This window comes from Magallana gigas, chromosome 1 (assembly GCF_963853765.1).
Source record: "Magallana gigas chromosome 1, xbMagGiga1.1, whole genome shotgun sequence".
NCBI lineage: Eukaryota > Metazoa > Mollusca > Bivalvia > Ostreida > Ostreidae > Magallana > Magallana gigas.
In genome coordinates, this window is record NC_088853.1 from 22193874 (window position 1) to 22220128 (window position 26255).

The 26255-nt window shown below is 31.3% G+C and overlaps 3 protein-coding genes and 1 long non-coding RNA gene across 10 annotated transcripts in view; 2 read left to right on the forward strand and 2 right to left on the reverse strand.

Moving 5' to 3' along the window:
- Positions 1–5795, reverse strand: part of LOC117685407 (cytochrome P450 3A29) — a 20026-nt gene extending 14231 nt beyond the window's left edge. Inside the window, exon 1 of the mRNA XM_066088347.1 lies at positions 5774–5795. Within this exon, the coding sequence (XP_065944419.1) occupies positions 5774–5787 (14 nt within the window). The 5' untranslated portion in view covers positions 5788–5795. The remainder of the gene's footprint in view (positions 1–5773) is intronic.
- Positions 1–14954, forward strand: part of LOC136269600 (D-beta-hydroxybutyrate dehydrogenase-like) — a 21630-nt gene extending 6676 nt beyond the window's left edge. For 2 of the 7 annotated variants that reach the window (XM_066088404.1, XM_066088408.1), the window contains exons 2-9: positions 8829–8992; positions 9189–9301; positions 9464–9586; positions 9971–10074; positions 11390–11462; positions 12033–12094; positions 13597–13647; positions 14763–14954. In XM_066088404.1, coding sequence (XP_065944476.1) covers positions 8835–8992; positions 9189–9301; positions 9464–9586; positions 9971–10074; positions 11390–11462; positions 12033–12094; positions 13597–13647; positions 14763–14855 — 777 coding nt within the window. In that variant the 5' untranslated portion in view covers positions 8829–8834 and the 3' untranslated portion in view covers positions 14856–14954. Of the gene's footprint in view, positions 1–8307; positions 8464–8823; positions 8993–9188; positions 9302–9463; positions 9587–9970; positions 10075–11389; positions 11463–12032; positions 12095–13596; positions 13648–14762 lie in introns of those variants that run through there. The other 5 variants (XM_066088403.1, XM_066088396.1, XM_066088411.1 and 2 more) reach the window with 5 other exon arrangements.
- Positions 14955–18367: 3413 nt separating this feature from the next.
- On the reverse strand, positions 18368–19198 carry LOC136275721 (uncharacterized). Its single transcript, XM_066085546.1, has 2 exons — positions 19042–19198; positions 18368–18930 (listed from the first exon to the last, which is right to left on the reverse strand). Exons 1-2 carry the CDS (start codon positions 19196–19198, stop codon positions 18368–18370), a joined length of 720 nt encoding a protein of 239 aa, XP_065941618.1.
- Positions 19199–24867: 5669 nt separating this feature from the next.
- The window catches only part of LOC136276366 (uncharacterized), a 6507-nt gene continuing 5119 nt past the window's right edge, over positions 24868–26255 (forward strand). Inside the window, exons 1-2 of the long non-coding RNA XR_010714847.1 lie at positions 24868–25371; positions 25639–25721. This is a non-coding gene — a long non-coding RNA (uncharacterized lncRNA). The remainder of the gene's footprint in view (positions 25372–25638; positions 25722–26255) is intronic.

Genomic DNA, 26255 nt, shown 5'->3' on the forward strand with positions numbered 1-26255 from the left:
AGTGAATTTGGCTTTTAAAAAATTATTTTAGTATTTTATCATTAGTTATTACAATAAACCTGTACGCTGTTTTGAGCACATTTTGATAACACGTAGAAAGAAGCCGATTAAATGTTACTCTGTTCTTTACGATTTTGTAGCACTTAAACTAATGAAAAATTGAGAAAGATATATTTAATTTCAACTTTTATTATGAATGATCGGATCGGCTCTTTATAAGCATCAACATGTATTTAATAATACTGCTATTGTGCTTAAATATATTACTGACCGACCACAGGAGAAACAGAGTGGGGGCAAAAATAAGGTGGTGCTTATATTGTAAAAATTCATATTTGCAACAATTCAATGACAATCGTAAAGTTAACTTGCATTTGCTTTTGCGCTTAAATCTGTATGCACTAGATCTTGTAGTTATATGTAAACATTTTTCTTTATTTATAATATTCGCCTAAAACAATTTTCGGAGTGTATATCTAATCTTTATAAAAATAAATTCAATGAAAATAGTCTGCAATAAAAGCGGACTTTAAAACAAACCTGATGACATGCCATGCATAATTTCTTCTAAATATTCAACTTGAATAACTGTAAGTTACAGTACAAAAATGATGAAGCTTAAGTAAAATGTTAGTATGCATACTAAGAATTTATTTTGTAATGAATTTAATAAATTTCATTTATTATTATCTATTTCAAAAATCAACAAAATGACATTACATAAAATCTTATAATTTGGAATACTAATATCAAGCTTTATAAATTGATAAACGACTGGATCTACATGTAGTATCAACCTATAAATAAAACACCTATTTTCAATATAATTCATTCCCTAGGCTCTTAAATTTAGATTAAAATAACACTAATAAATGTTGAACAGATAAATATTTTTTTTTGAAATTATAAATTTCCCCGTGCGGTACCTCATGCTATTTTATAAACAAGTGGATTACCTTTCTTGTTTTTCGACGTGCCTTTATAAACAGTAATTAAAGTATTCATCGTGCAATAAAAAGGCTATGGGTTTCATCAAGATTGTTAAGCTTGATTTTGGACCCTAATCGCCAGAGATTCAGAGGCTTTAGATGAAAATGGTAGACCTACAGCTGTACATGAAGTAAAAGTCGGCCGCGCGAGTAAACAGCTGCTGACGTGCGGATCAACAAGTTATAATCGGTAGCGAAAACGCAGTCGCGAAAATAATGATTTCTCATTAACCGACGATTTTAAAAATAATTTATATTCAGACATTCAATATCGGATTCAGTACCGCAATGTAAATTGTTCCGGAAGGTAAATTGTTCAATCGTGTTATTCTTTCCAATATGCATGTACAAGTTTTTCATGCTGATGACCAAGAGTTGTCTTTTGTTCGTATCAAACGTGCACGGATCGATCGTGAGTTATGAGTAAAATATTACAAATATAGATATGTTCATTTCGTTTATTATAAAAGATATTGCATTTTAGGGCATTGCTATTATGACAAGTGCTAATTAACAAAGTAACAAAATTACAGTGCCACTGTTTTGTACTATCAGACGAGTCTTTTACGTAACGTCATTTCTTTATGACGTTATATTTCTCTGTTTTATACAAAACGTCAAAAGGACCTTTTCTCATGAGCACAATCATATATGTTTATGAGATATTACATCGCGTGCATTTAAACCAGAAAAGGAATAAGTAGTATTTTTTGTAATATATAAACGATTAAACTACATACAATGCCTCGATATCGTATGGAACCAATGTAAGCGTTTTAAACGACAACCCCACAAACAAATTTAATATAATAAGTAAACATATAGTGGCGATACTAGCAGAATAAATTTTCACCATATGAATTGTTTTACAAAATTTAAGAGGTGGGGTATTGTTTTTTTTAGTTGTAACGAAGATGATAAAAGATTTTCTGAAGACTTCTACAAAAAGCTTTGAGGAAATAAAAGTAAGAATTGCCTTATTTATATCTAACAGAAATTATAAGATGAATCCTCGTCGGGAATAATGTGTGGGGTTTTTCTTAGTAAGTTGGAGATCGTTTCCAGCAGAGACTGTAAAAATGATGAAATATTATTTTTGACTGATATTATTACTAAATTATTCTCAATGTGTGTTACGTAGGTAATTTATGTTATAAATAAATTTCTTTAAGGATGAATATCTACAATGTCTGCCTACAAAACGATTCACAGAGGCTAGCCAGGTAGTAGAATAGTTAAATCACTAACAGGGCGGGGTGGTAGTGGCCATTTTTAAACTGTGTTCGTTACCTTAAGAAATATATCTCTTTATAAAGATATAAGGAATTACCACATTTAAAAGCTTAAAGCAAATATCATTTTGCATGATTGAAAGAATTTATGTATTTTATTTGTAAATAAATGGCCTGTTTTGTTTTGAATATCACTTCAATCACATTGCTTATACGTACAATTCGTGCAGATAATATCTATCTATATATATTTAAGGACAACACTTTTTATTTGACTTAATATGTAATATATAGTGATAGATATATTACTAAGTACTAGTGTATTTTAAAAAGTTAAGACAACTTTTTTCAGACTATAGCAAACCAAATCGATTGTTTATTCATTGTAGATAGGTGATTTGGTTGTATTCCTTTGCTCCCCTGCTGGAAACAATATAACAGGCACAGCGATACCTGTGGATGGGGGCTACACAACATCATAAAATCTAAAACAAAAATGTTTGTCAAAGATACCTCCATTATAATCCAAACACATCCTTAATTCTCTTTCTCGCAATTTTAAATATTGATATCAATTTTTGTGTATGTTTTTATTTTTCGTATAGAAACATTATTTAAAAATAAAGAGTGATACATACATGTATGAAGTATAATCTTTTAATTTTATTAAACATTTTGATATACATGTTATTAAATATACTTCTGTTCGCGATTTTGTTCTTTTAATCGAAGTTGTCAGGAGATTGACAACACCCAAATATAAGAATTTTAATTTTACATAAAAATTAGAGTCATTCATCATTTACCTTAGGTAATTGAACAGTTTCTGACACTGGTCATATAGTTTTCAAAATGGGAATTAATATCAATTAAAAATACACCTTATTAAATTCTTCAGTTTGGTGTAGGTATTGAACAATATAAATAGTCCTGTTTGGGAGGGTAACTGTTGAAATTGACACCCCGAGGAAACGTGGTTTTCGAGGGGTATCAATTTTAACAGTTACCCTCCCAAACAAGCACTATTTATTTTATTATACTAAATGTCTTGATTTTAAAGAAAACTTCACTGCTTTTATACAGAAATAAAGTGAACTCAACGGCGAACCGTACGCGCATAATTTATGCGCCTGTAACAATTCGTTGACGTGTTACCTGTTGCCAAGTGTGTTGCTAACGCTAAGGGTAATAGAAGGGATAACCAACTGCGTCTGAACCAATCAGATTTCAGTATTTAACATGAAAATATAATAATATAAATTGATTCACATCTGACTTAATTCTAACACAACACAACCCAACCCAAGTGCTACGTTAATGGCAATTAATTGAGAGAGAGAGAGAGAGAGAGAGAGAGAGAGAGAGAGAGAGAGCTTTGATTGTATTATCGAACTGCGATTACAATGTACATGTACAAATAAATCTTCATAGGTTTTCTTCTCCGCCTTATACACAGAGGGTTGATATAATATATAATTCAATTTTGTCATAAAAGATAAAACTTTTGCATTAAAAAACCACATGTTTTAAACTAGGTTGTGTTTTGAAAATTCTTTTAATAATGCCAACAAAGAAAAATAAACTGCTTCCGAGTAAGCCCTTATTCTCATCATCTGAATTAATTCAAAATTTACTGCAGTGTGAGATTGACGTTGCTGACTTAACCTTTCCTGAATTGATAGTGTTTTATACTCGCCAGCTGAAAACAATATGCAGACACCGCGATCCAAGTTGAAGGGGGCTACACAGCGGCCTGAAATGATATGACGTCATTGACTTAATCTTTCCCAATCTGATTTTTTTCCAATTTACATCTTTAATATCTGTAAACAGTACATTCATGTAAAATATGTCATTCAATACAAAAGCAAACAAAATAAAACACAACAAAAGAAATAAATTTAAAAAAGTGTTTGTTTCCCAGTAGGTTTGATTAAAAAGAAAATGGATATCCAAACAAAAAATTCCCCTTAAAATTGTTTATGTGTTAATTTTGTAATGGTCTGTTAATTTTTTAATTGCTTAATTAGCAGTGTTTTAAGCTCACAAGCTGGAAACACCATGACAGGCACAGCGATCCCTGTTGATGGGGGCTTCACAGCGGCCTGAAACAAAACTGTTCATTAGAAATTTGATGTAATTTTAAAAAAAAAATCATTATTTTACTAGTTAGAAAATAAAAATTTCCACTATACTTAATGAAGGAAAATTTATGAATAAAATTTAGAAACTGCGGAAACGACAGTATGTAAAATTGTCAGAGCATAATAGTTAAAACAATTATATATAAAAAATTATCAAAACACATTTTTCAATCATTTTTAAGGATATACAATTGGCAGAGAGAATGAGAGAGAGAGAGAGAGAGAGAGAGAGAGAGAGAGAGAGAGAGAGAGAGAGAGAGAGAGAGAGAGAGAGAGAGAGAGAGAGAGAGAGAGAGAGAGAATTTTGTGTGTTCACAATGTGCAGGTTTTTTTTAATAAGACAAACTATAACTGAATTTTACAATTATTTCAAAAACACTTCATATCATATTGTGATTTCCTGATTATTTTCATTGGATTGTATACCTATTTTTAGCAAAACGTACCGTGCAAGAAGCGAACCGTACCGTTCACAAAGTGAGCCGTACTGTTCACAAAACGAACCGTACCGTTCACAAAGCGAACTGTACCGTTCACAAAACGAACCGTACTGTTCACAAAGGGAACTGTACCGTTCACAAAGCGAGCCGTACTGTTCACAAAGCGAAGCGTACCATTCACAAGGCGAGCCGTACCGTTCACAAAGCGAACTGTGCCGTTGACAAAGCGAACCGTGCCGTTCACAAAGCGAACTGTACCGTTTACAAAGCGAACCGTACCGTTCACAAAGCGAAACGTACCGTTCAAATAGCGTAGCGAACCGAACCGTGCAACTGGTGTAGTAGCACGTTTCAGGGTCTGTAGGTAAGTTTTGTTATTTTCCATCTTTAGCCTCGGTTACTTTGACAACGGTTACCCCTAGCAACAAACTTTTAGTTGTTTTTTGTGTTTTACACCTAAGTGTGTCTATGTATGAAATATAAGGAAAATTGGTAACTATGCGTGTGCAGACCTTTTTATAAATCTTTGATTCTTACATAGAATTGATCTTAAAAACATCAAATAGGGCATGGTCACGATATCGATTAGTTTTTATATTTCTTTTTTCAATTCAAATTTTAACTTTTATAATGCTGACATAAAGCTCATGTATTTAAAATAATCATCAAGTTTTTACCATTAGTTTTTAAATGATAGATTAGATACAAAACTCATATTCTTTTGTTATATGAACAAAGCCCGTGTCATGATTACTTTTGGTTACAGGTGAGTAGAATTTGTACATTCATAATGCAATTTGTTTCAGTATATAAGTATGATTCATGCACATTGATACTGTTTACGTTCATCTTAAGTAGGTCACTCTAGACAGATGAAAAATTGGATTGCTTAAATATAGTTCATTGACGATATTAACACTGCAGAAGAAATTAAATGTTTATAGAAATATAGAAAAAAAAAACCTCACAGATAAGCTAACATACATAGCGAGATACTAGCTAATATCCAGTTGTTGAAATACAATTTGCCAAACATGTCCATTTTGTGTGATTTAAAATCCCGAGGTAAGGAAAACAAAAGTATAAACGTCGTCTGCCAAAGCTAGTGTTATTCTCGACCCACTGATATTAAAACGGAAAATTCAAACTAGAGAATGTGTGTATATGTGTGTACAATGCATTACACTTGACTATACGTAAATATAGCGACCATTACTTAAGCAAAATGACGACGGTGTTTATCAGAATATTAATGAGTTTTCACACAATCATTAATCTTTGACGTTTTTGACTTTAACTAGCCTGCAATACTTTATCCTCTCTCATCATTTTTAATATAATAATTTCCAAATACATTTCCTCTACCATTACATTAAATATAAGTATAACAGAACGATGATTTAGTAAACAGGACATAATAAATAGAAACTGCTCTGCTGGCATGTTTTTAATGTTGCGCTAGCGCAAGAACATTAACAATACTATTCAGCCATGTCCAAAGGAATCATAAACTTATTCCAATCGCTTATGTTTGTTTTCTGCAACGCATGTTGACACGTTTTGACCTCAGACTAGCTGATTATTCATTTGGCTCAAATTTATAAATGGAAACGAAACAACAATATTAAGCATCGTGTTGAGCAAGTGTATTGTCTAATAAGAAAACATACCTTTTGTAAATAGTTCATTGACATGAGGCGACTACACTATATATATACAGACCCTGAAACGTGCTACTACACCTCTAAAACGAACCGTACCGTTCCGTGTAAGAAACGAACCGTACCGTTCACAAAACGAAACGTACCGTTCACAAAGTGTACCGTACCGTTAACAAAACGAACCGTACCGTTCACAAAGCGAACCGTACCGTTCAAAAATCGTAACGAACCGAACCGTGCAACTGGTGTAGTAGCACGTTTCAGGGTCTGTATCAAACTATAAATGATATGTTGGCATAACACATGCAGCACACAGCGATATTGTTATTGCATGTACTATACTGTCTTTTATACTAGATTGTGATAAGTAATTGTAAAGTTTGACTGTTGTCGTATCTTTCAAACGAGTATTTTTAGAAATCTAAAACATCTGCTATTTAAAGCATTTGATTGGACATTTATTTAAGATACATAAATCTCATACATGTACAATACAATGAAATAAATACACGTTAACATATCTGACTCAAAATTAGAAATGAATGTTTATATTGAATTGTTTTGCAACATTATCTCATAATTATTATCCTGTTTACACTTCAAGAACCGTCTTACTATAAAAAGTCAATGCTTTCGTAGTAAGGAGTTATAGAACATATTTTATCACTGTTTTAGAAACTTTTATTTAAGGATGACGAAAGCAATTCGATTTGCGCAGATACATTGCGCACATATAAATTATATTCAAATTTAAAACATTTGTTTTGATAAATTTAATCATTTCTTTTGATCTTATGTATCGAAAGAAAAGAAAAAGAAATATCATAAATAAAAGAATATAATTGCATATGCTGTCTTTGTCAATACATATGCTTCTTGATAGACATTTTATTATTCTAGTTTCGTGCACGAATGTCTCAGTTATTTGGTCTGCACATCTGCTGCGTGAGAAAAGCAGGAGATAATGCACAATCTTGCAGTCATATGACTCCTAAAAGCTAAGGGGTCATTGATAGCAAGGTTACAAGTTACATAACAGTAGATAAGTATCACCGGTTACTGCACCTCTTGATACAAGAAATGAGGCCATTTGCATCGTGTTTCTGCGATTTGCATGTCTGGAAAATGTTTAAATAATTATGTTTTCTAAAATAAACGATAGCTGTAATTGTTTGTAACGATTACCTCCTGGGATCTTACCGCAAGATCATAGCATTGTTAAATCATATTCGCAGAGTGACATGATATTCATTTACAAATATTTTTTTAAATGGTATGATCTTCTTTCCCTTTGGCATTTATCGTTTTCTTAAACAGAAAACGTAACGAAAATCCCACTGACATTTGTTTTTAAGAAAGGTGGTGTTAAAAAATAAAGTTAAAAGGAAAACTACAAAATTTTTAATAAACAATACCAAAATATTTACAGCAGACTACATGTTCATTTACGTGAAAATCAAAAGTTGGAAATATAATGGAATATGACAATTACAAACTGTCAACCATCTCAAAAATCCATAAAACGAAATACAAATTCAAAGCAGAGCAACACGGACCTCTAAATAGATAGAGGTACGATCAGGTGCTTAGGATGAGTAAGCATCCTCTGCAGGAAGATCACATTTGCCATGCGCCCAATGTCATATAGGTAAAAATGTATTTATCGGGAAAAATGTCGTAATTTGGGGAAAATATCATGATCGGGATAAACGGAAAAAATCCGTGGACAATCCGTTATTCAATCAATAGTCCAGAACAGAACAATCACGGACCTCTGGAAAACCCCAGAGGCAGGATCAGGTGCCTAGGAGTAGTGAGCATCCATTAAACATGTTTTAAAAAGTTGTTATCTCAGAATGTGAAATGTATGCATGATATTGCATAAAATCAGAACAAGGACACTTAAATGACGTCACTGGTCTATAAAATAATGTTGCATAACAATTTGCTGTTTAGTCGAATTCAGATGACGGTGTTTTAGACGACACGAAACTCAGGTAAGAAGTTTTCATGTAATCAAACTTATGTTACCTAGCTGCTAACTATTATTACTATATCATTAAATACTCGTTACTTATATATTAAGGGGCTTTAAAACAATGTTGTTCGTGTATAATATGGGATGATGTCTACACAAATTTAAGAATTTGTTGTTCTTAAGCAATATGAGATGCCATACTTGCCATACTAATTTTTTATTGCAAGATTTATTTTATTTTGGAAACAATAGTAAAAAAAGCGTATTTATAGAATCTAATTAAATTAAACCCAACAAAATCAAATCAAATCTTTGTTACATTGAGTTACAGTTGAAATAATCTTAATCAATATATTACACCTTAAAAAACGTTTGCAAGACCAGGTTGAAATGGAACTTCAAGGCAGAACAGCACTTGTGACGGGCTTTGCTGGCGCCATTGGATCGGTGATTGCTACATCTTTAGCGAATGCCGGATGTGACGTCATTGGGGTAGACAAAGTGAAACATGATATTGTACGGATGTCCATCGATGAAATAAAAGCAGAGTAAAGCAATTTTATTTTGAAATGTTTAAACATAGACAGATTAATCTTGCTTGGTGTTCTGCTTTAAAAGTTAAGATTTTGTTTTCCTAATCATAAGCGAATGATTATAAGACGGAATGCCAACATATATATCATTATACTCTATAAGCAATTAAAAAACATTTCTGTGGGTTATATTTTCCCATTTTTTCCACAGAAGTAAACGGAATGTTAAATACTTCCAATGCGACCTTATAAACAAAGAAGACATCCACAAGGTTTTCCAAGATCTGAAGTCTGGAGATGTTGACATTTTAGTTAATGCAGCTGGTATATATTCATCCATCCATCCATCCATCCATCTATCAATCTCTCATTTATTTATTTATCTATCCATGTTCACCTATCCTTTTAATCATCCATTCATCCTTTGATTCATCCTTCCAGCCAGCCAAAAATAATTTACCAAATCATTCAGTTATCATTCTACAGGTCGATTATCAATCAACAAGATTGAAGATTTGTCTGATGATGTTTGGGATGAAGATATAGGCCTCAATTTGACTGCACCATTCGTATTGATAAAACTGGTTATTGGCTTAATGAAAGATAAAGGTAAAATTAAATAACAAAAATATATGTATTCTATGTTTATTTTTTCAAGCTGGCATAATAAAATGGATTGTATTATATTTAGAGACAAATTGCGTTACTCTTGCATTTAAATTGGGTGAAAGTAGGATATTATTAAAAATGAGCGGAAAATTGCCCCAGGGTTATGTTCTGACCGTGCAACAAGATATTAGAGTAACTACTTAACAGATAATATATGCAACAATGGAAACAAAATTCGTCTTGTTGGTGTTCGGCTTCTAATACATTGTGCATAAATGTACCGAAAAGACAATTTATTTCTATTTATCAAATATAAAGACAGTTTTTCTTTATAGTATAAAAATATTTTTTTTTCCCTTTTTTGCTGAATTTTTCTAATTTCAGGTTGGGGAAGAATTATAAACATTTCTTCTATTCTGGGAATAAAGGCAACAGGAAGTATCTCAAGTTATATTGCCTCTAAGACTGGTCTTATTGGACTCACGAGGGTAAAACTTTACTTCCTTCTAAACATTTTCTAATAGCCTCTTTATGTGTTGTTTTATTATGTTTCTTTTAATGGAGTTTTTGATTTAGAAAATTTTGTTTGAAAAATCCCCAGCCTGTTTCTTCAATATTTCCTAACAGCTTCTTTAATCGTGTATGCAATAACATTGTTAACCTTCCAAGGGAAACATTCTTGTCTGATTTTAGAAGTAAAAAAAAAAAAGCAAAAAACAAAACAAATGAACTATATTAAAATGTTAGGAAATCATTAGTTTCAGAGAGTAGAATTGTTTGGTTTTTTCACAAGTGAGTATAAATCGTTAATTAGTTTACCCCGAAAAATACATTCGAGATATCTGTTCTCCTTAGCACTGTTCGTGAAAAATTTCGGTTTTCATGACCAATGAAGAATATGTTTAAGGAAGAGAGAAAAATAAATTCGAAGACATTCGGACTAGCGAACATAAATCTTAGTTAAAACGTTGATAAAAAATTAAACGATTATTCAATAGGTGAAATGATTTACCAAAAAATAATTATTTTATATCAGATGTTTTCAATTATTCTTTTGGTAAAGGAAAATATCATTTCTCTCCAAGAGAATACTTTAATTATGGTTTATGGTTTCAACATCTATGACTTGATGTACTTTAAGTTTAAAAAAGACCTTATGTATACACATCCTTATCGTGTTGTTTTAATACTTGCTATGGATTTATCATAAAGACAAGTGAATAAACGCCTTTTCCTATCACGTTTGTATGAAACCAACGGCAATATTAGACTTTGACCAATATTAAACTTTTAATAAAACAGATTTCAACATCTTTAGAACTGTTTGTATAAAACGCATCAATAGTTCAGATTAATATAATCCATAACACAGAGGAGCAGTCTGGCCTGATTTAGCAAAACATGATGGCATGCAAATATACCTGCTATGCATTTGTACGTTCTTAGTCAATCAAAAATAGGAACCCATTAATAGTTATCCGTTTTTAATTGCCATATATGTGTTTTCCATTGCTTTTTCACTTCTGACAAAAAAAGAAATAATAAATATATGCATTGATCGCATATTGTGGATTCATTTAAATTCTTGGGGGCCAATGTTCGTTGATTGTGGGTATTTTATGCTTATTTGTGGGGATACATTTCGTTGATGCGTCGTTCTTTAGTTTCAGTTACGATGATAACTCCTTCTAAATTTGTTTTCATTGAGGATGTAAATACGTGGGAGAGGGATACCCACGAATACCACGAAAATTAAGCCACTACGAATGATTATAATTTCACACTATTCTTTTATGTTTACAGGCAGTTGCTGTAGAGTGTGCAGATAAAGGCGTGACATGTAACGCCATCTGTCCTACGGTTGTGGACACACCATGTAAATGCATTACGCCATTCACAGTTTGTTAAACGTGATCAAAAGTCAGTTTCTTTTTTTGTAATCATAGTAAGGTAACTTGATTCTTTGGTGTATCAAATGTTTGTCGATAGCTACAATTCAGCCTTAATGATTCTACTTTCTAACAGTACATGTAATATAATGTGCCCATACAATTTGAAATATTAGACCTGGTCTTGTGTTGATTTTTTGTTGATTTTTTAAATGATAATAGATATACCTTTCCAGTCAATCATTTAAAATGAAAAATCACATCACAAATCAACTTTTGCATTTGAAAAACGAACACATGCATATTACAAACATGCTTTATTTTTTCAGTATTTCAGTATATGTTCTGTGTTTTGGTTGGATGGGGTATTTATCCTTTAAAACACCGTTTATTAGTGAGCGTATTTGATACATTAGACATACATTGTACAGTGTATCACGTTTTAATTTTTAATCTACCTTTAAGCAAGTTTCTTAAACTACATATGTAGGCATACAATACCACATATATTTCAAGTTCTGGTTTCTAATACATTATGAATTTTATTGCATCTGTAGTTATAACATCTTTTCTGGAACACCTACAGACAGCTACTGGAAAGAGCTACGAGGAAACAAAGGTACATTTTTAGGGTAACTTGCATCAAAATATTTTACATATAGGTCTATGGGCACACGAATATTGCGGGTTTTTTGTTGTATCATACGATCTCAAAAAATCGATATGATGAGCGTGTCTGAGAGAAAAACATGAAAATGGTCCAGAAGCTTTTGTAAGCTATACGTGGTATATAGGTATAGAATTCAAACAAAGTAACTTTTCTCACATGATAAAGGTAAAAGTGCATGGGTCTGTTTTTTTGTTTTGTTTTGTTTTTTAAAGAACATATAAATACTTATTAACCATGTAGTCAATACTACTGATCTTCCTTTAGACTAAGATCAAACAAGTCATAAAATTGAAATTGTGCCCCATTGTATATGTTTGGTGGGCTATAAAGCTTAAGGTCAAGATCTAGTAAATGAAAGTTGTCTACAGGTTTAGGAAATTCAAGATATAAATTCTTTTAATAATGCTTCATAACAATATCTTTGTTTCATAGGGTGTACCGGGGCTTAAAATGTTAAATAAAAACACTATGAAAAATCATGTTTCAAACAACCATTTTCTACTTAATATGAAGGGTAAAAGTAAGGAATCTCGGAGTTTTGTCCATTTTTGACTAATGAAATATATCTGGAATGCCTACAGTCTCTCCAAAAACAGCATCAAACAAGTTCTTGACCTTATCTCTAAAAAGATGTCAAATTGATTATAGGTACAGGGATTAGTTTTCTCGTAATTAAATATAGAATGTCAAAATATTGTTTATTTTTCACATAATTCCTTTAAAGCCATATAATTCAGGAAAAGATTCATTAAATTGATTATGACGTCATAATGGTTCTAGCACCAAAAAGACACTCTAGAATCATTTGCTAGATCTTGACCTTATTTATCAATTTAAAAAAAATACAATCAATGTAAAAAATTAATATTAATCATCTTTAACATATATGCAAAAGATAAAATTAAGTTATAATGCAACAATCTTTTTGTAATGATGAAAGATAGCCCTGCATTTTTTTTATTACATGTACCAGCGTCCCTTAATTTGCAATTATATGTTTAAAAATATATTGTTGTCACTAAGAATAAAAACAATGGACGAAATGTTTAAATGTGTTTTAAACCTTGAAACATCATCGATCTTTAATATACAAAGCCAAATGAAAAAGTCTATGTACCTTTTTGAACTATTTAAAATAAAAAGATTTTGCATGTTTTGCTCTGAGACAATCTTTTTAATTTTACAAAACTGATAGTTAGATAATCATATTCGCTAAATTTATAATGCAGATAAATGACAGCAAACATTTTGCAAGACGTAAATGTACAATTCCGTTTATGCACAACAGTGATGAAATTATGTTCTGTAAAGTTAAATTATTGAATGCTCATTATCTTGACTTCGCCATACAATTAATAATTACAATGCTAACTGTAATTATAAAAGTTTCCTCTTTGCATAATTAGAGTTTTTTTTTTTTTTTAAGTTTATTATTTTTTGTGTTTTCAAAGGAGGCGACTAGACAGTCACACCCAACAAAACAGTTTACTACACCTGAACAGGTAAATATAGTACTTATGCACTTACAATCACGAGGTTTTCTAAATCACAAGAACAAAATTAAAGACACATTAAAAAAATGATCTTTTAAGAATGTTGTCATTGCCATTTAAAAACTACTTTTTTCTTCTTTTGATAAAAATTTGTGTCTAAAAAATATAGAAACGCATATTTATTTGAAATTAAAAGTTTCGAATTGTTTTATACACAAAAAGTTTAGTTTGTGGTTTAAATATAAATCTTTAACGCTAAAGACAGGTCTGATTGGTAACATGTCAACCTTTTTTTATTTACTTGACATTAGGATGGGAAATCTTGAACGATGTTTAAAAACCCGTTTTCTTTCACTAAGGACACTATATCACTATATAGCTATTGCATTTTGATGACCCTAATTATAAACCATTTCAATATTGAGAAAAAATAAGATTAATAGAACAAAAGAAACAATCAATCAATTAATCAATTTAATTCATAATTATCTGCAATAATTCTTTACTTGATTCTTCATAAAGACCAAAAACAAACACCAAAAAAACCAAAAAAAACAACAACAACAAAACAAAACAACAAAAACAAAAACAACAAAAATCCCCACAAACATTGCTCTTTAACAGTGTATCACCCCCCCCCCCCCCCTCCCCCTCAAATTTAGTAAAACAATCGCCGCAGGTTTTTTTTCTTATTTCTCACCTTCCTGTTGTTAGAACCATTAACTGTTTTCTTTTGTTTTATATTCTTTTCTTTTAATAACCTGTTTACTGATTGATTTTTTTTAAATGAAGAATAGAGATGTTGAAACTTGCTTAATGTCGTTAGTTCACATTGAGGGGGGGGGGGGTAGTCTTTCAATTGCCCTAAAGTGTTTTTTAATTTCAATAAAATCACTTACAACTTTAAGATTTAGTCGAAGGGAAATCGTCTGAATCATAAACCATAAACCAATTATTAGGCGGAAATACCTTAGTTTTTAAGAAGAATTAGGTTTTGATTTTCTATATTCATTATTATGTTCAATATGGTAGTGAGTGTCAAATCAAACTTGAAAAGAGTATTGTTGATAACACACCAACATTGAAGTTGCATTGCTGAAAGATCGGTATTTTTTCCTATTTAGATAGCTGACTTAGTGGTGTTCCTTTGTTCCCCAGCAGGTCAGAATATGACTGGGACAGCTATTCCAATAGATGGCGGAGTAACCATCGCCTAAAGACAATACGGCTGAAAGCGACACCTGTGTAATGTAGAAATGATATATACATACAATCACCATTTCGTGTACTTGTAATTAAAACCGTACAATCTTCAATTCCAAATCACTGAATATAACTCCCACAGTTATATAGTGTTATTAAATACAAATAGAGTGTTTGCAATGGTGTCCACACATTCGATTAACGAAAACTAATAAACGTTATCATAGACGACAGGACATGGTTTTTTGTTTGTTGTTCAAACATTGCTCACATTTGTAAAACCTTTAAACAGATCATCGAAAGATAGATATTTTTGATTGCCAACACTTTTTGTTTTCTTTCAAACTTTGTCAACTGGGATGCAACGGTAAAACAATGTGAACATGATGATGATAACTTTAATTCATCTTTAGGATTTAACTCTGTTTAAAACAAATTACTTTAAAAAACTTAAATTAAATCTGCGTTCAGCATACGTTTGAAAAATAATCCTTCCACGGTCATTTAAAGGAAAGGTTATCACACAAGACATCGGACAACGAGTACGATACTATTCGGACTAACTTAAGAAAACCCCCCAAATATGCCTGTTCCCAACAGTCTAATAAAATGTGAGAAAGGAAACTAAAAAGGTGACCAAAAGTACACACACCCTTAAATATTGCATATTTTTGTCATCAAAATTCAATTTTGAATTAATTCACAGTATTTTGAAAGTCTCACTACAACGATTTACATCTGTAAATCAATTGACGTTTAATATAAACAAGGAGTGGGTTCTATGTCCTCAAAACTGTACATGAGAACAAAACTCATGTTCAAGTATTTATAATCCCAACCGGAAGTTTACATAACTGTCACAGATTGGCCGTGCTGGTTGTCAGAAAGAATAACTAGTTGAATGATTAACTACATTTTAATCTTCAATACATTTGTTTATCTTGTAATTTAAGTTTTACAAAGAAATATAGTTTTTTGTATGTCACTTATTGGCTGGTCCGTAATGGCGGCCTCGGCGGGCTCAAAAAACCATCCGTCCGTGTATCCGTGTAAGACAGGCCAAAGTTGGTGAATCTTGACTGTTGAATAGTTGAATGTTGACTGTTTATGGTGGTTCCATTTTTCTAAAGGCTGAGTTCCTTGAATACTGCAATACTGGGATCTAATAATAGTATACATTTCATAACTGTATATACCATACATTGGGGTTATATTCTATGCACGCTTTTCCACATACATATACATTATTTTACACACATATTTTACATGTATTTACTTATATTATACATGCATACTTTTACTCATGTTTTACTTATATATTTTTACACTTGAACTTTACACATACTATATACATTATACAAATAGCATGTTTACATATACACTGAATTCACGCAATTACTATACACACTTTTTACAATGTTTACGGAGCATTGTTACTTCACAGTTACTTTGTATACTATATAAACATTACCTGTTTTTATGTACTTCAACAATATGTTAAGTTTAAAACAACTCTATGGAACAAATGAACAAAAACACAAAAAAGGAACTTGGCTGTCATTGCAACTGAAATTAACAATAAAAAAAACTTTAAAATAAAACTCTCTTACCTCAGAAGTGAGAAGAACCTGGTAAGAATATGCTCAGATGTAAATATTTTGTAGAACAAACTCTATTACAGGACAGCAAGTGCTTCTCAGGTGCCTGCTACGCCTAAACTGATCACACTCGCACGGGTATTTTAAATGCCTAACCAGTTGAGTGAGTTTTAGGTACTCAAAATAAATCTATGGACACCTGATGTTGATTAAAGTATATATACAGATAAAAACTATGGCAAACAGTTTGGACACTAAATGTGACAATAACCAATATGCAGTCTTTAATCCGGAGATTGTTTACACCGCTGGTAAAAATCCAAAGGCATCAAAGTAAAGATGATTTACATTATCAAGGTTGTGCAAAAATGATAAGAAAACTGAAAATAACAAAAGACACTATAACAATTGAATCTCAAGTACCAATACTCTTAAAATAATCATACAGGATTGTGACAGTTATTGGTGACCACACTTTCTAAATTTAAACAGACATTCCCTTCAAAATGAACAATTGGAACAGGATATACCCATTAGTATAATATATAACTTTCTTACTTTAATGGCTTATCAGCATGTAAACAATATGCACTCAATATCAAAACACAATTTCACAATAAACATTTGCCACACAAAAACATATGTAGGAAAATACAGAAGTAATAAAGTTTACAGATGTATCAAAGATCAATATACATGAAATGTATCAATATATTTTGAATACTTAGTAGTTATGTTAAAAGATAAGAAAAAATGTATGAATACATGTAGTACAATTATGTACCACGATAAGTTCATTCCGAATTTTCTCTTACTATTTAAATAGTTGCGTGGTATTATATATTTGGACTAATAAATAAACTATAATTACAAACTTATAATTAGGAAAATATCATGATTTACACTTACGCTTTGCAGGGACAGACCCCACTACGATAAATCTTGCTATCAAAGAGACATGCAATGTAGGAATCGTGCTCGGAAGCACGTGCTAAAACTAACGCAAAACGTTTGTACAACGTTTCTATATTATGAAAGAAAAACACAAATCCGGACGAAAATGAAAATTATTCCGGAGACGGAACACTCCCCGTCTGATATCTTAATGATATTACATCAAACTTAAACTATTGTCACTTAACCTAAGATATATTTTTATACAGAAATTGAGTTTCAATTACACATACTGTGTATGATAAAAACTAAATAGTCATACAGATTTTAAAAGTACACAAATGCCTGAATTGTGCAACAACAAGAACAACTAAAGTCCATCACTGTTCGAGAAGAACAACGATCTCGTGCACTGGTCGGATGTATGAATTAACTCTTCCATTCCGACTAACCTTGAGCTCTACTTTACGCACTAGATCATCTTCTCCAAGAAACACTTTGGTGGCAATTCCAAAGGGCCAATCGTTACGATGCACGTCTTTATTTTTAAGTAAGATGACATCATTAACCTGTACATTCCTTTCTGTCTGGTGCCATTTCCTACGGTTCTGTAAAGTGTGTAGATATTTCTTTTTTCCACTTATCCCAGAATATAGTAGCAAGATGTTGTGCTCTTTTCCACTGGACACGCAACAAGTCTTTGGTATCTGTCTCACAGGAAATCCATGCATGGAATCCGTTTTTTGCGCAAGTAACATATTTGGTGTAAGAATGAATGGTGAATCTGAATCCGATGAAACAGCCGATAGAGGGCGAGAATTCATAAATGCGCTCGGAAAGTGACCAAACCTTCGTGCGTCAGTCCAACTATGCCATGATCTAGTAGCATACTATCGAGAATTCGACGTGTCAGACCTATTAGCCTTTCCCACACACCACCCATGTGGGAAGCATGGGGCAAATTAGATTTCCAAACAGTCCCTTCATTGTAAAGGTATTTTATTTCACTGGGGTATCTTCGACACAGATTGCCTCTATGCGTAAGGATCCATGGCACCAAGGAAGTTTGTACCCATATCTGACCTAAACAACTTCACTTTTCCTCTTATAGCGGTGGACCGTCTTAGCGCATTTATGAATGAAGATGATGACATCTCTTCGAGCACTTCTATATGCACTGCTCGGGTCACCAGACAGGTGCTGTTTGCAGAGGATCCTCTTGTTTTACGTGTAATAACGTCCCACGGTCCGAAAATGTCTACGCCCACAGAGGTAAAAGGAGGTTGACCTGGAATCAAAAGATCTTCTGGTAGGTCAGACATCTTCTGCGATTCACACTGTCGTCGCATCCTCCGGCAAATCACACACTTGTGCAAGATCGAGACAACGAGACGTCTACATCCCGTTATCCAATACCCACTGGATCTCACCTTGCCCTCTGTGAAGTAACGACCTTGGTGACGAACTGACTGATGACACTTGACAATCAGCAGGGTAGCAACATAATGTTTCCCTGGTATAAGTAAGGGTAGTGCGCAGACAACGTCAGCTGAAACATTCTTCAATCGTCCACCAACACGTAGGATGCCATCATCATCTAGGACAGGGTTTAGTGAAAGTATTGAGCTGTTCCTCGGTAAGTTTTGTGATGAGCGTCAGCATGAAATTTCTTCAACATGCATTTCTTGTTGAACGGCTCTGATAATACATGTTTCAGCAGCCTTGTAAGAGTCAACAGATTTTAACCGAATCTTTGGTTTGTCTTCTTTCCTGTGCTTAATGAAACGTTTCAAAAGAGCAACACTCTCAATAAGGAGTTTCCAATCTTGGCATCTTTCAAATCTGTGAGTCCCAAGTGTAGGCATATACTCAGTTTTCAAACAGGTGCTAAGAATTTCCTTGTCATCCTGAGGATCCACGAGTGCAAATGTCTTGCCATTTGTGTGTGTGTGTGTGTGTGTGTGTGTGTGTTTGTAAGCACCTGAATACCACTACACGAGTATGAATACACACGTTTTATCCCACTACATTTTTTCTTCCCACTACATGCACCCGTGTAGTGGGAAGTAAAATCGTTCGGAAACGTTATTTCTCATCGTACTTGATTCAAAAAATATAAAATCGTACTATGTTTGGGTTTCCGGCGTGTATGTGAATTTTTTGACACGCATCGTGGAGTCCATAAGAGTACTTTACACACTTTCCTCCATTGGATATAAATAGCGCATGCGCAATCGGAACTTCCTACTCGAAGATGGAAATAATTGTTTACAGTAAGTATCATTTTTTCTTCGATATCTAGGGAATTATATCATTCTATTCTAATAGATAAATCTGGTAAACGACTATAACAAGGTCAGGCATTGTTTTTGCTGTTAAGTTTTTCACTGATAAGAGAACACGAGATCTAATTTTGACATCATGCGAATGCCATATTTATAATCAAAGAAGGGATCGTAACTTATTTAGAATTAAAATGTGTCTATTTTATTTCAAGATTTATTTAATTATGGAACAGATTATTACTTATATTTTAAGGGATATATCAGTACCTTCTTAGTGGCCGAAATTCGGCCCCATTCCTAATCAGAAATAGGTGATATTTCCTCAATTTAGCGGTATTTTTTCCCAACTGGTTAACACTGAGTCTATATTTAATTCTTTTAAATAAATAATATGTATTAAAAGCAAAATATGTGATCTTTTAACCTCAATCAGCATAGCTGTTATCATAATACCTGTTTAAAAACATTCTGTAAACATTGCCAACTTTTAATCCTAATTTCCTCTATCTTTCTAAAAATCATAATGCTGTGTTCTATGGAATCGTTATGCTGTTTCCACATACATTTACTTGATTGATATACCTTTTCAATTGTACAATTTCATTGAAAATACGGATGAATTACGTTACATAATTATATTAATACAAACATATTAGGAAAAGTTACTTTAAAAAAGTGATTTAGTAGGAAATACTGATTTTTATCATTAAAATGAAAAGTATGAGTTTTCTCATGGGGTTAAATTTCAAAATAAATGATATTTACTTAAGCTAATGGTGATTATTTCTTAATATTAGTACGATCTGAGATAAATTTGGGTACAGATAATGATCCAAAAAGATTTAGAGGGTTTCCTAAGTGATTAAGTGTACAGATTGATTTTAGAACGTTAAAATGAAAAGTACAGGTTTCCTCATTGGGGTCTAAGTTCAATAGGAAAGGATTTTTACTTAAACTATTGATGATTATTTCTTAACATTAGTGTAGTTTAGGATAAATTAGGGTACAAATATTGATTGAAAAAGATTTAGATGGTTTCCTAAGTGAATAAGTATACTGAATTCATAACGTTTAAATTAGAATTATGGGTTTCTTCATGGGAGTCTAAGTTCAATAAAAAAAGATTTCTACTTCAACTAATGGTGATTATTTCTTAGTTTTAGTGTTATTTAAGATAAATTAGGGTACAGATATTGATTTAAAAAATTTAGGGGGGAGGGGGGTTTCCTAAATAAATATTATACTGATTTTAGAACGTTAAAATGAAAATTAAGGGTTTCCTTATGGAAGTCTAAGTTCAATAGGAAAGGATTTTTACTTAAACTCATGATGATTAATTCATAGTATTAGTGTAATTTAGGATAAATTAGGGTACAAATATTGATTGAAAAAGATTTAGGGGGTGTCCTAAGTGATCAAGTATACTAATTTTATAACGTTAAAATGAAATGTATGGGTTTCCTCATGGGAGTCTAAATTTAACAGAAAAGGATTTAACTTACACTAATGCTGATTATTTCTTAGTGTTAGTGTAATTTAGGATAAAATAGGGTACAAATATTGATTGAAAAAGATTTAAGGGGTTTCCTAAGTGATTTAGTATACTAATTTAAGAGTGTTAAAATGAAAAATATAAGTTTCCTCATGGGGGTCTAAGTTCAATAGGAAAGGATTTTTACTTAAACTGATGATGATTATTTCTTAACATTAGTGTAGTTTAGGATAAATTAGGGTACAAATATTGATTGAAAAAGATTTAGATGGTTTCCTAAGTGAATAACAATACTGAATTCATAACGTTTAAATTAGAATTATGGGTTTCTTCATGGGAGTCTAAGTTCAATAGGAAAGGATTTTTACTTAAACTAATGGCGATTATTTCTTAGTATTAGTGTAATTTAAGATAAATTAGGATACAAATATTGATTTAAAAAATTAAGGGGGGGGGGGGGGGTCTCCTAAATAAATACTATACTGATTTTAGAATGTTAAAATGAAAATTAAGGGTTTCCTTATGGAAGTCTAAGTTCAATAGGAAAGGATTTTTACTTAAACTAATGATGATTAATTCATAGTATTAGTGTAATTTAGGATAAATTAGGGTACAAATATTGATTGAAAAAGATTTACGGGGTGTCCTAAGTGATCAAGTATACTGATTTTATAATGTTAAAATGAAATGTATGGGTTTCTTCATGGGAGTCTAAGTTCAATAGGAAAGGATTTTTACTTAATCTAATGATGATTATTTCTTAACATTAGTGTAGTTTAGGATATATTAGGGTACAAATATTGATTGAAAAAGATTTAGATGGTTTCCTAAGTGAATAACAATACTGAATTCATAACGTTTAAATTAAAATTATGGGTTTCTTCATGGGAGTCTAAGTTCAATAGGAAAGGATTTTTACTTAAACTAATGGCGATTATTTGTTAGTATTAGTGTAATTTAAGATTAATTAGGATACAAATATTGATTTAGAAAATTTAGGGGGGGTTCCTAAATGAATACTATACTGATTTTAGAACGTTAAAATGAAAATTAAGGGTTTCCTCATGGGAGTCTAAATTTAACAGAAAAGGATTAAACTTACATTAATGGTGATTATTTCTTAGTATTAGTGTAATTTAGAATAAATTAAGGTACAAATATTGATTGAAAAATTTAGGGGGGGGTTTCCTAAATGAATACTATACTGATTTTAGAACGTTAAAATGAAAATTAAGGGTTTCCTTATGGAAGTCTAAGTTCAATAGAAAGGATTTTTACTTAAACTAATGATGATTAATTCATAGTATTAGTGTAATTTAGGATAAATTAGGGTACAAATATTGATTGAAAAAGATTTAGATGGTTTCCTAAGTGAATAAGTATACTGAATTCATAACGTTTAAATTAGAATTATGGGTTTCTTCATGGGAGTCTAAGTTCAATAAAAAAGGATTTCTACTTCAACTAATGGTGATTATTTCTTAGTATTAGTGTAATTTAAGATAAATTAGGATACAAATATTGATTTAAAAAATTTAGGGGGGGGGGGGTTCCTAAATGAATACTATACTGATTTTAGAACGTTAAAATGAAAATTAAGGGTTTCCTTATGGAAGTCTAAGTTCAATAGAAAGGATTTTTACTTAAACTAATGATGATTAATTCATAGTATTAGTGTAATTTAGGATAAATTAGGGCACAAACATTGATTGAAAAAGATTTAGGGGGTGTCCTAAGTGATCAAGTATACTAATTTTATAACGTTAAAATGAAATGTATGGGTTTCCTCATGGGAGTCTAAATTTAACAGAAAAGGATTAAACTTACATTAATGGTGATTATTTCTTAGTATTAGTGTAATTTAGAATAAATTAAGGTACAAATATTGATTGAAAAATTTAGGGGGGGGGGGTTCCTAAATGAATACTATACTGATTTTAGAACGTTAAAATGAAAATTAAGGGTTTCCTTATGGAAGTCTAAGTTCAATAGGAAAGGATTTTTACTTAAACTAATGATGATTAATTCATAGTATTAGTGTAATTTTGGTTAAATTAGGGCACAAACATTGATTGAAAAAGATTTAGGGGGTGCCCTAAGTGATCAAGTATACTGATTTTATAACGTTAAAATGAAAATTATGGAATTACTCATGGGAGTCTAAATTTTACAGAAAAGGATTTAACTTACACTAATGGTGATTATTTCTTAGTATAAGTGTAATTTAGAATAAATTAAGGTACAAATATTGATTGAAAAATATTTATGGGGTTTCCTAAGTGATTTAGTATACTGATTTAAGAGCGTTAAAATGAAAAGTATGAGTTTCCTCATGGGGGTCTAAGTTCAATAGGAAAGGATTTTTACTTAAACTAATGATGAATATTTCCTAGTTTTAGTGTAGTTTAGGATAAATTAGGGTACAAATATTGATTGAAAAAGATTTAGGGGGTGTCCTAAGTGATCAAGTATACTGATTTTATAACGTTAAAATGAAAATTATTGATTTCCTTATGGGAGTCTAAATTTTACAGAAAAGGATTTAACTTACACTAATGGTGATAATTTCTTAGTATTAGTGTAATTTAGGATAAATTAGGGTACAAATATTGATCGAAAAATATTTATGGGGTTTCCGAAGTGATTTAGTATACTGATTTAAGAGCTTTAAAATGAAAAGTATGAGTTTCCTCATGGGGGTCTAAGTTCAATAGGAAAGGATTTTTACTTAAACTAATGATGAATATTTCCTAGTTTTAGTGTAGTTTAGGATAAATTAGGGTACAAATATTGATTGAAAAATATTTAGGGGGTGTTCTAAGTGATCAAGTATACTGATTTTATAACGTTAAAATGAAAATTATTGGTTTCCTTATGGGAGTCTTAATTTTACAGAAAAGGATTTCACTTACACTAATGGTGATTATTTCTTAGTATTAGTGTAATTTAGAATAAATTAAGGTACAAATATTGATTGAAAAAGATTTAAGGGGTTTCCTAAGTGATTTAGTATACTGATTTAAGAGCGTTAAAATGAAAAGTATGAGTTTTCTCATGGGGGTCTAAGTTCAATAGGAAAGAACTTTTACTTAAACTAATGGTGATTATTTCTAAGTGTTAATTTAGTTTAGGATAAATTAGGGTACAAATATTGATTGAAAAAGAATTAAGGGTTTCCTTAGTGATTAAGTATACTGATTTTATAACATTAAAATGAAAAGTATGAGTTTCCTCATGGGAGTCCAAGTTCAACAGGAATGGATTTTGACTTAAACCAATGGTTATTTTTTCTAAGTGTTTATGTAATAAAGTATAAATTAGGGAATAAATATTGACTGAAAAATATTTAGGGGGTTTCCGAAGTGAATAAGTATACTGATTTTAGAACGTTGAATGAAAATGATGGGTTTCCTCATGGGAGTCTAAATTTAACAGGAAAAGATTTTACCTAAACTAGGGGTGATATTTTTTAGTATTAGTGTAAATAAAGATAAATTAGGGTACAAATATTGATTGAAAAAGATTTAAGGGGTTTCCTATGTGATTAAGTATACTGAGTTTAGAACGCTAAAATGAAAAGTGTGGGTTTCTTCATGGGGGTCTAAGTAATTATTACATAGTATTTGTGTAATTTAGGATAAATAAAGGTACAAATATTGATTTAAATAAATTTAGGGAGTTTCCTTAGTGATCAAGTATACTGAATTTGTGGCGTTAAAATTAAAAGTATAAATTTACTCATGGGGTTCTAAGTTCAACAGGAAAGGATTTTTACTTAAACTAATGGTGAATATTTCTTAGTGTTAATGTAATTTAAGACAAATCAGGGCAGAAGTAAAGATCCAAGAATATTTATGAGGTTTTTGGAGTGAATAAGTAAACTGAATTTTTAACGTTGAAATGAAAAGCATGGGTGTCCTCATGGAGGTCTATTTAGTTCAATAGGAAAGGATTTTTATTTAAACTATAATGGTGATATAGGTTGTTTTTTTTAATAATCAATTACATGTACATCATGTATACTGATTTTTTCAAGTTAAAAGCAAAAGATATTGGTTTCCTCATGGGGGTCCAATACTTTACAAAAGGATTATTTTATATACTCACGGTGATTATTTCATTGCATTAATGAACTCAACATGTAACCAATATTATTCTTCTTTTTTACATTTTCTTTTCGAGACTCAAAACCAAAAATTTTGTTTGCAAATAGTGACTGATGTGCCTTATGATGTAGATGTTGGATATTGTGCTTTTCCAGGTAATGAACAATTTTTTTTCTTACTGTAAACAAACACATGCTTAAGGGAAAAAAAGAAAGAGGGATATAGAAGAGAAAGAAGCTTTATTTGTACTTTAGTGTCTATGAGTAATATTTTTACATTTGATCTGAGTGAGCTGAATTAAATTCTTTATATAATTATATATTACTGTATACAATATATATGATTATTAAGAAATTAAGAATGAACAATTAATTGTGAATGATACTATGCATATCTGAAATTTTTCTACATTTTCTTTTAAGAGAAATGGCCCAAAATGGAAAGCATCTGCAGACAATGACTGATATGTTTTTTGATGCAGATGTTTAAAATGATGCTTTTGAAGGTATCAGTATAATTTTTGTTACTTATTGTAAACAACTAACTATTACAAATAATAACAGAAAAAGAGAAATGCTATGTGTGTGCGTGTGAGAGAGAGAGAGAGAGTGAGAGAGAGAGAGAATTAGATTGAAGGGGAGAAATAGTGAGCTGACTTAATACAACTAATTTGTATAAATGAAGTAATTTTTCTATTTAGAAATTTTACCTGAATGTCACTACATGCGTGTAAATAACTAAATGTGATGTCAATTTGAAAGAGAGAGAGAGAAGTCGATAGACACTAAGTTTGATTTAGAGGAATTAGATTGGAAGGGAGAGAGGAAGAGAGAGAGAGAGAGAAATTATTGAAAAAAATGAAGCATTTTTGCTATTTGGATATAATACATGAATGTCACTACATATGTGTAAATAACTAAATGTAATGTCTATTTGAAAAAAAGTCAGAAAACTTGATAGAAAATAAGAAACAAAGGAATTAGATTGGAAGGGAGAGAGGAAGTGAGAGGACTTATTAAAACTTTTTGTTTTAAGTGAA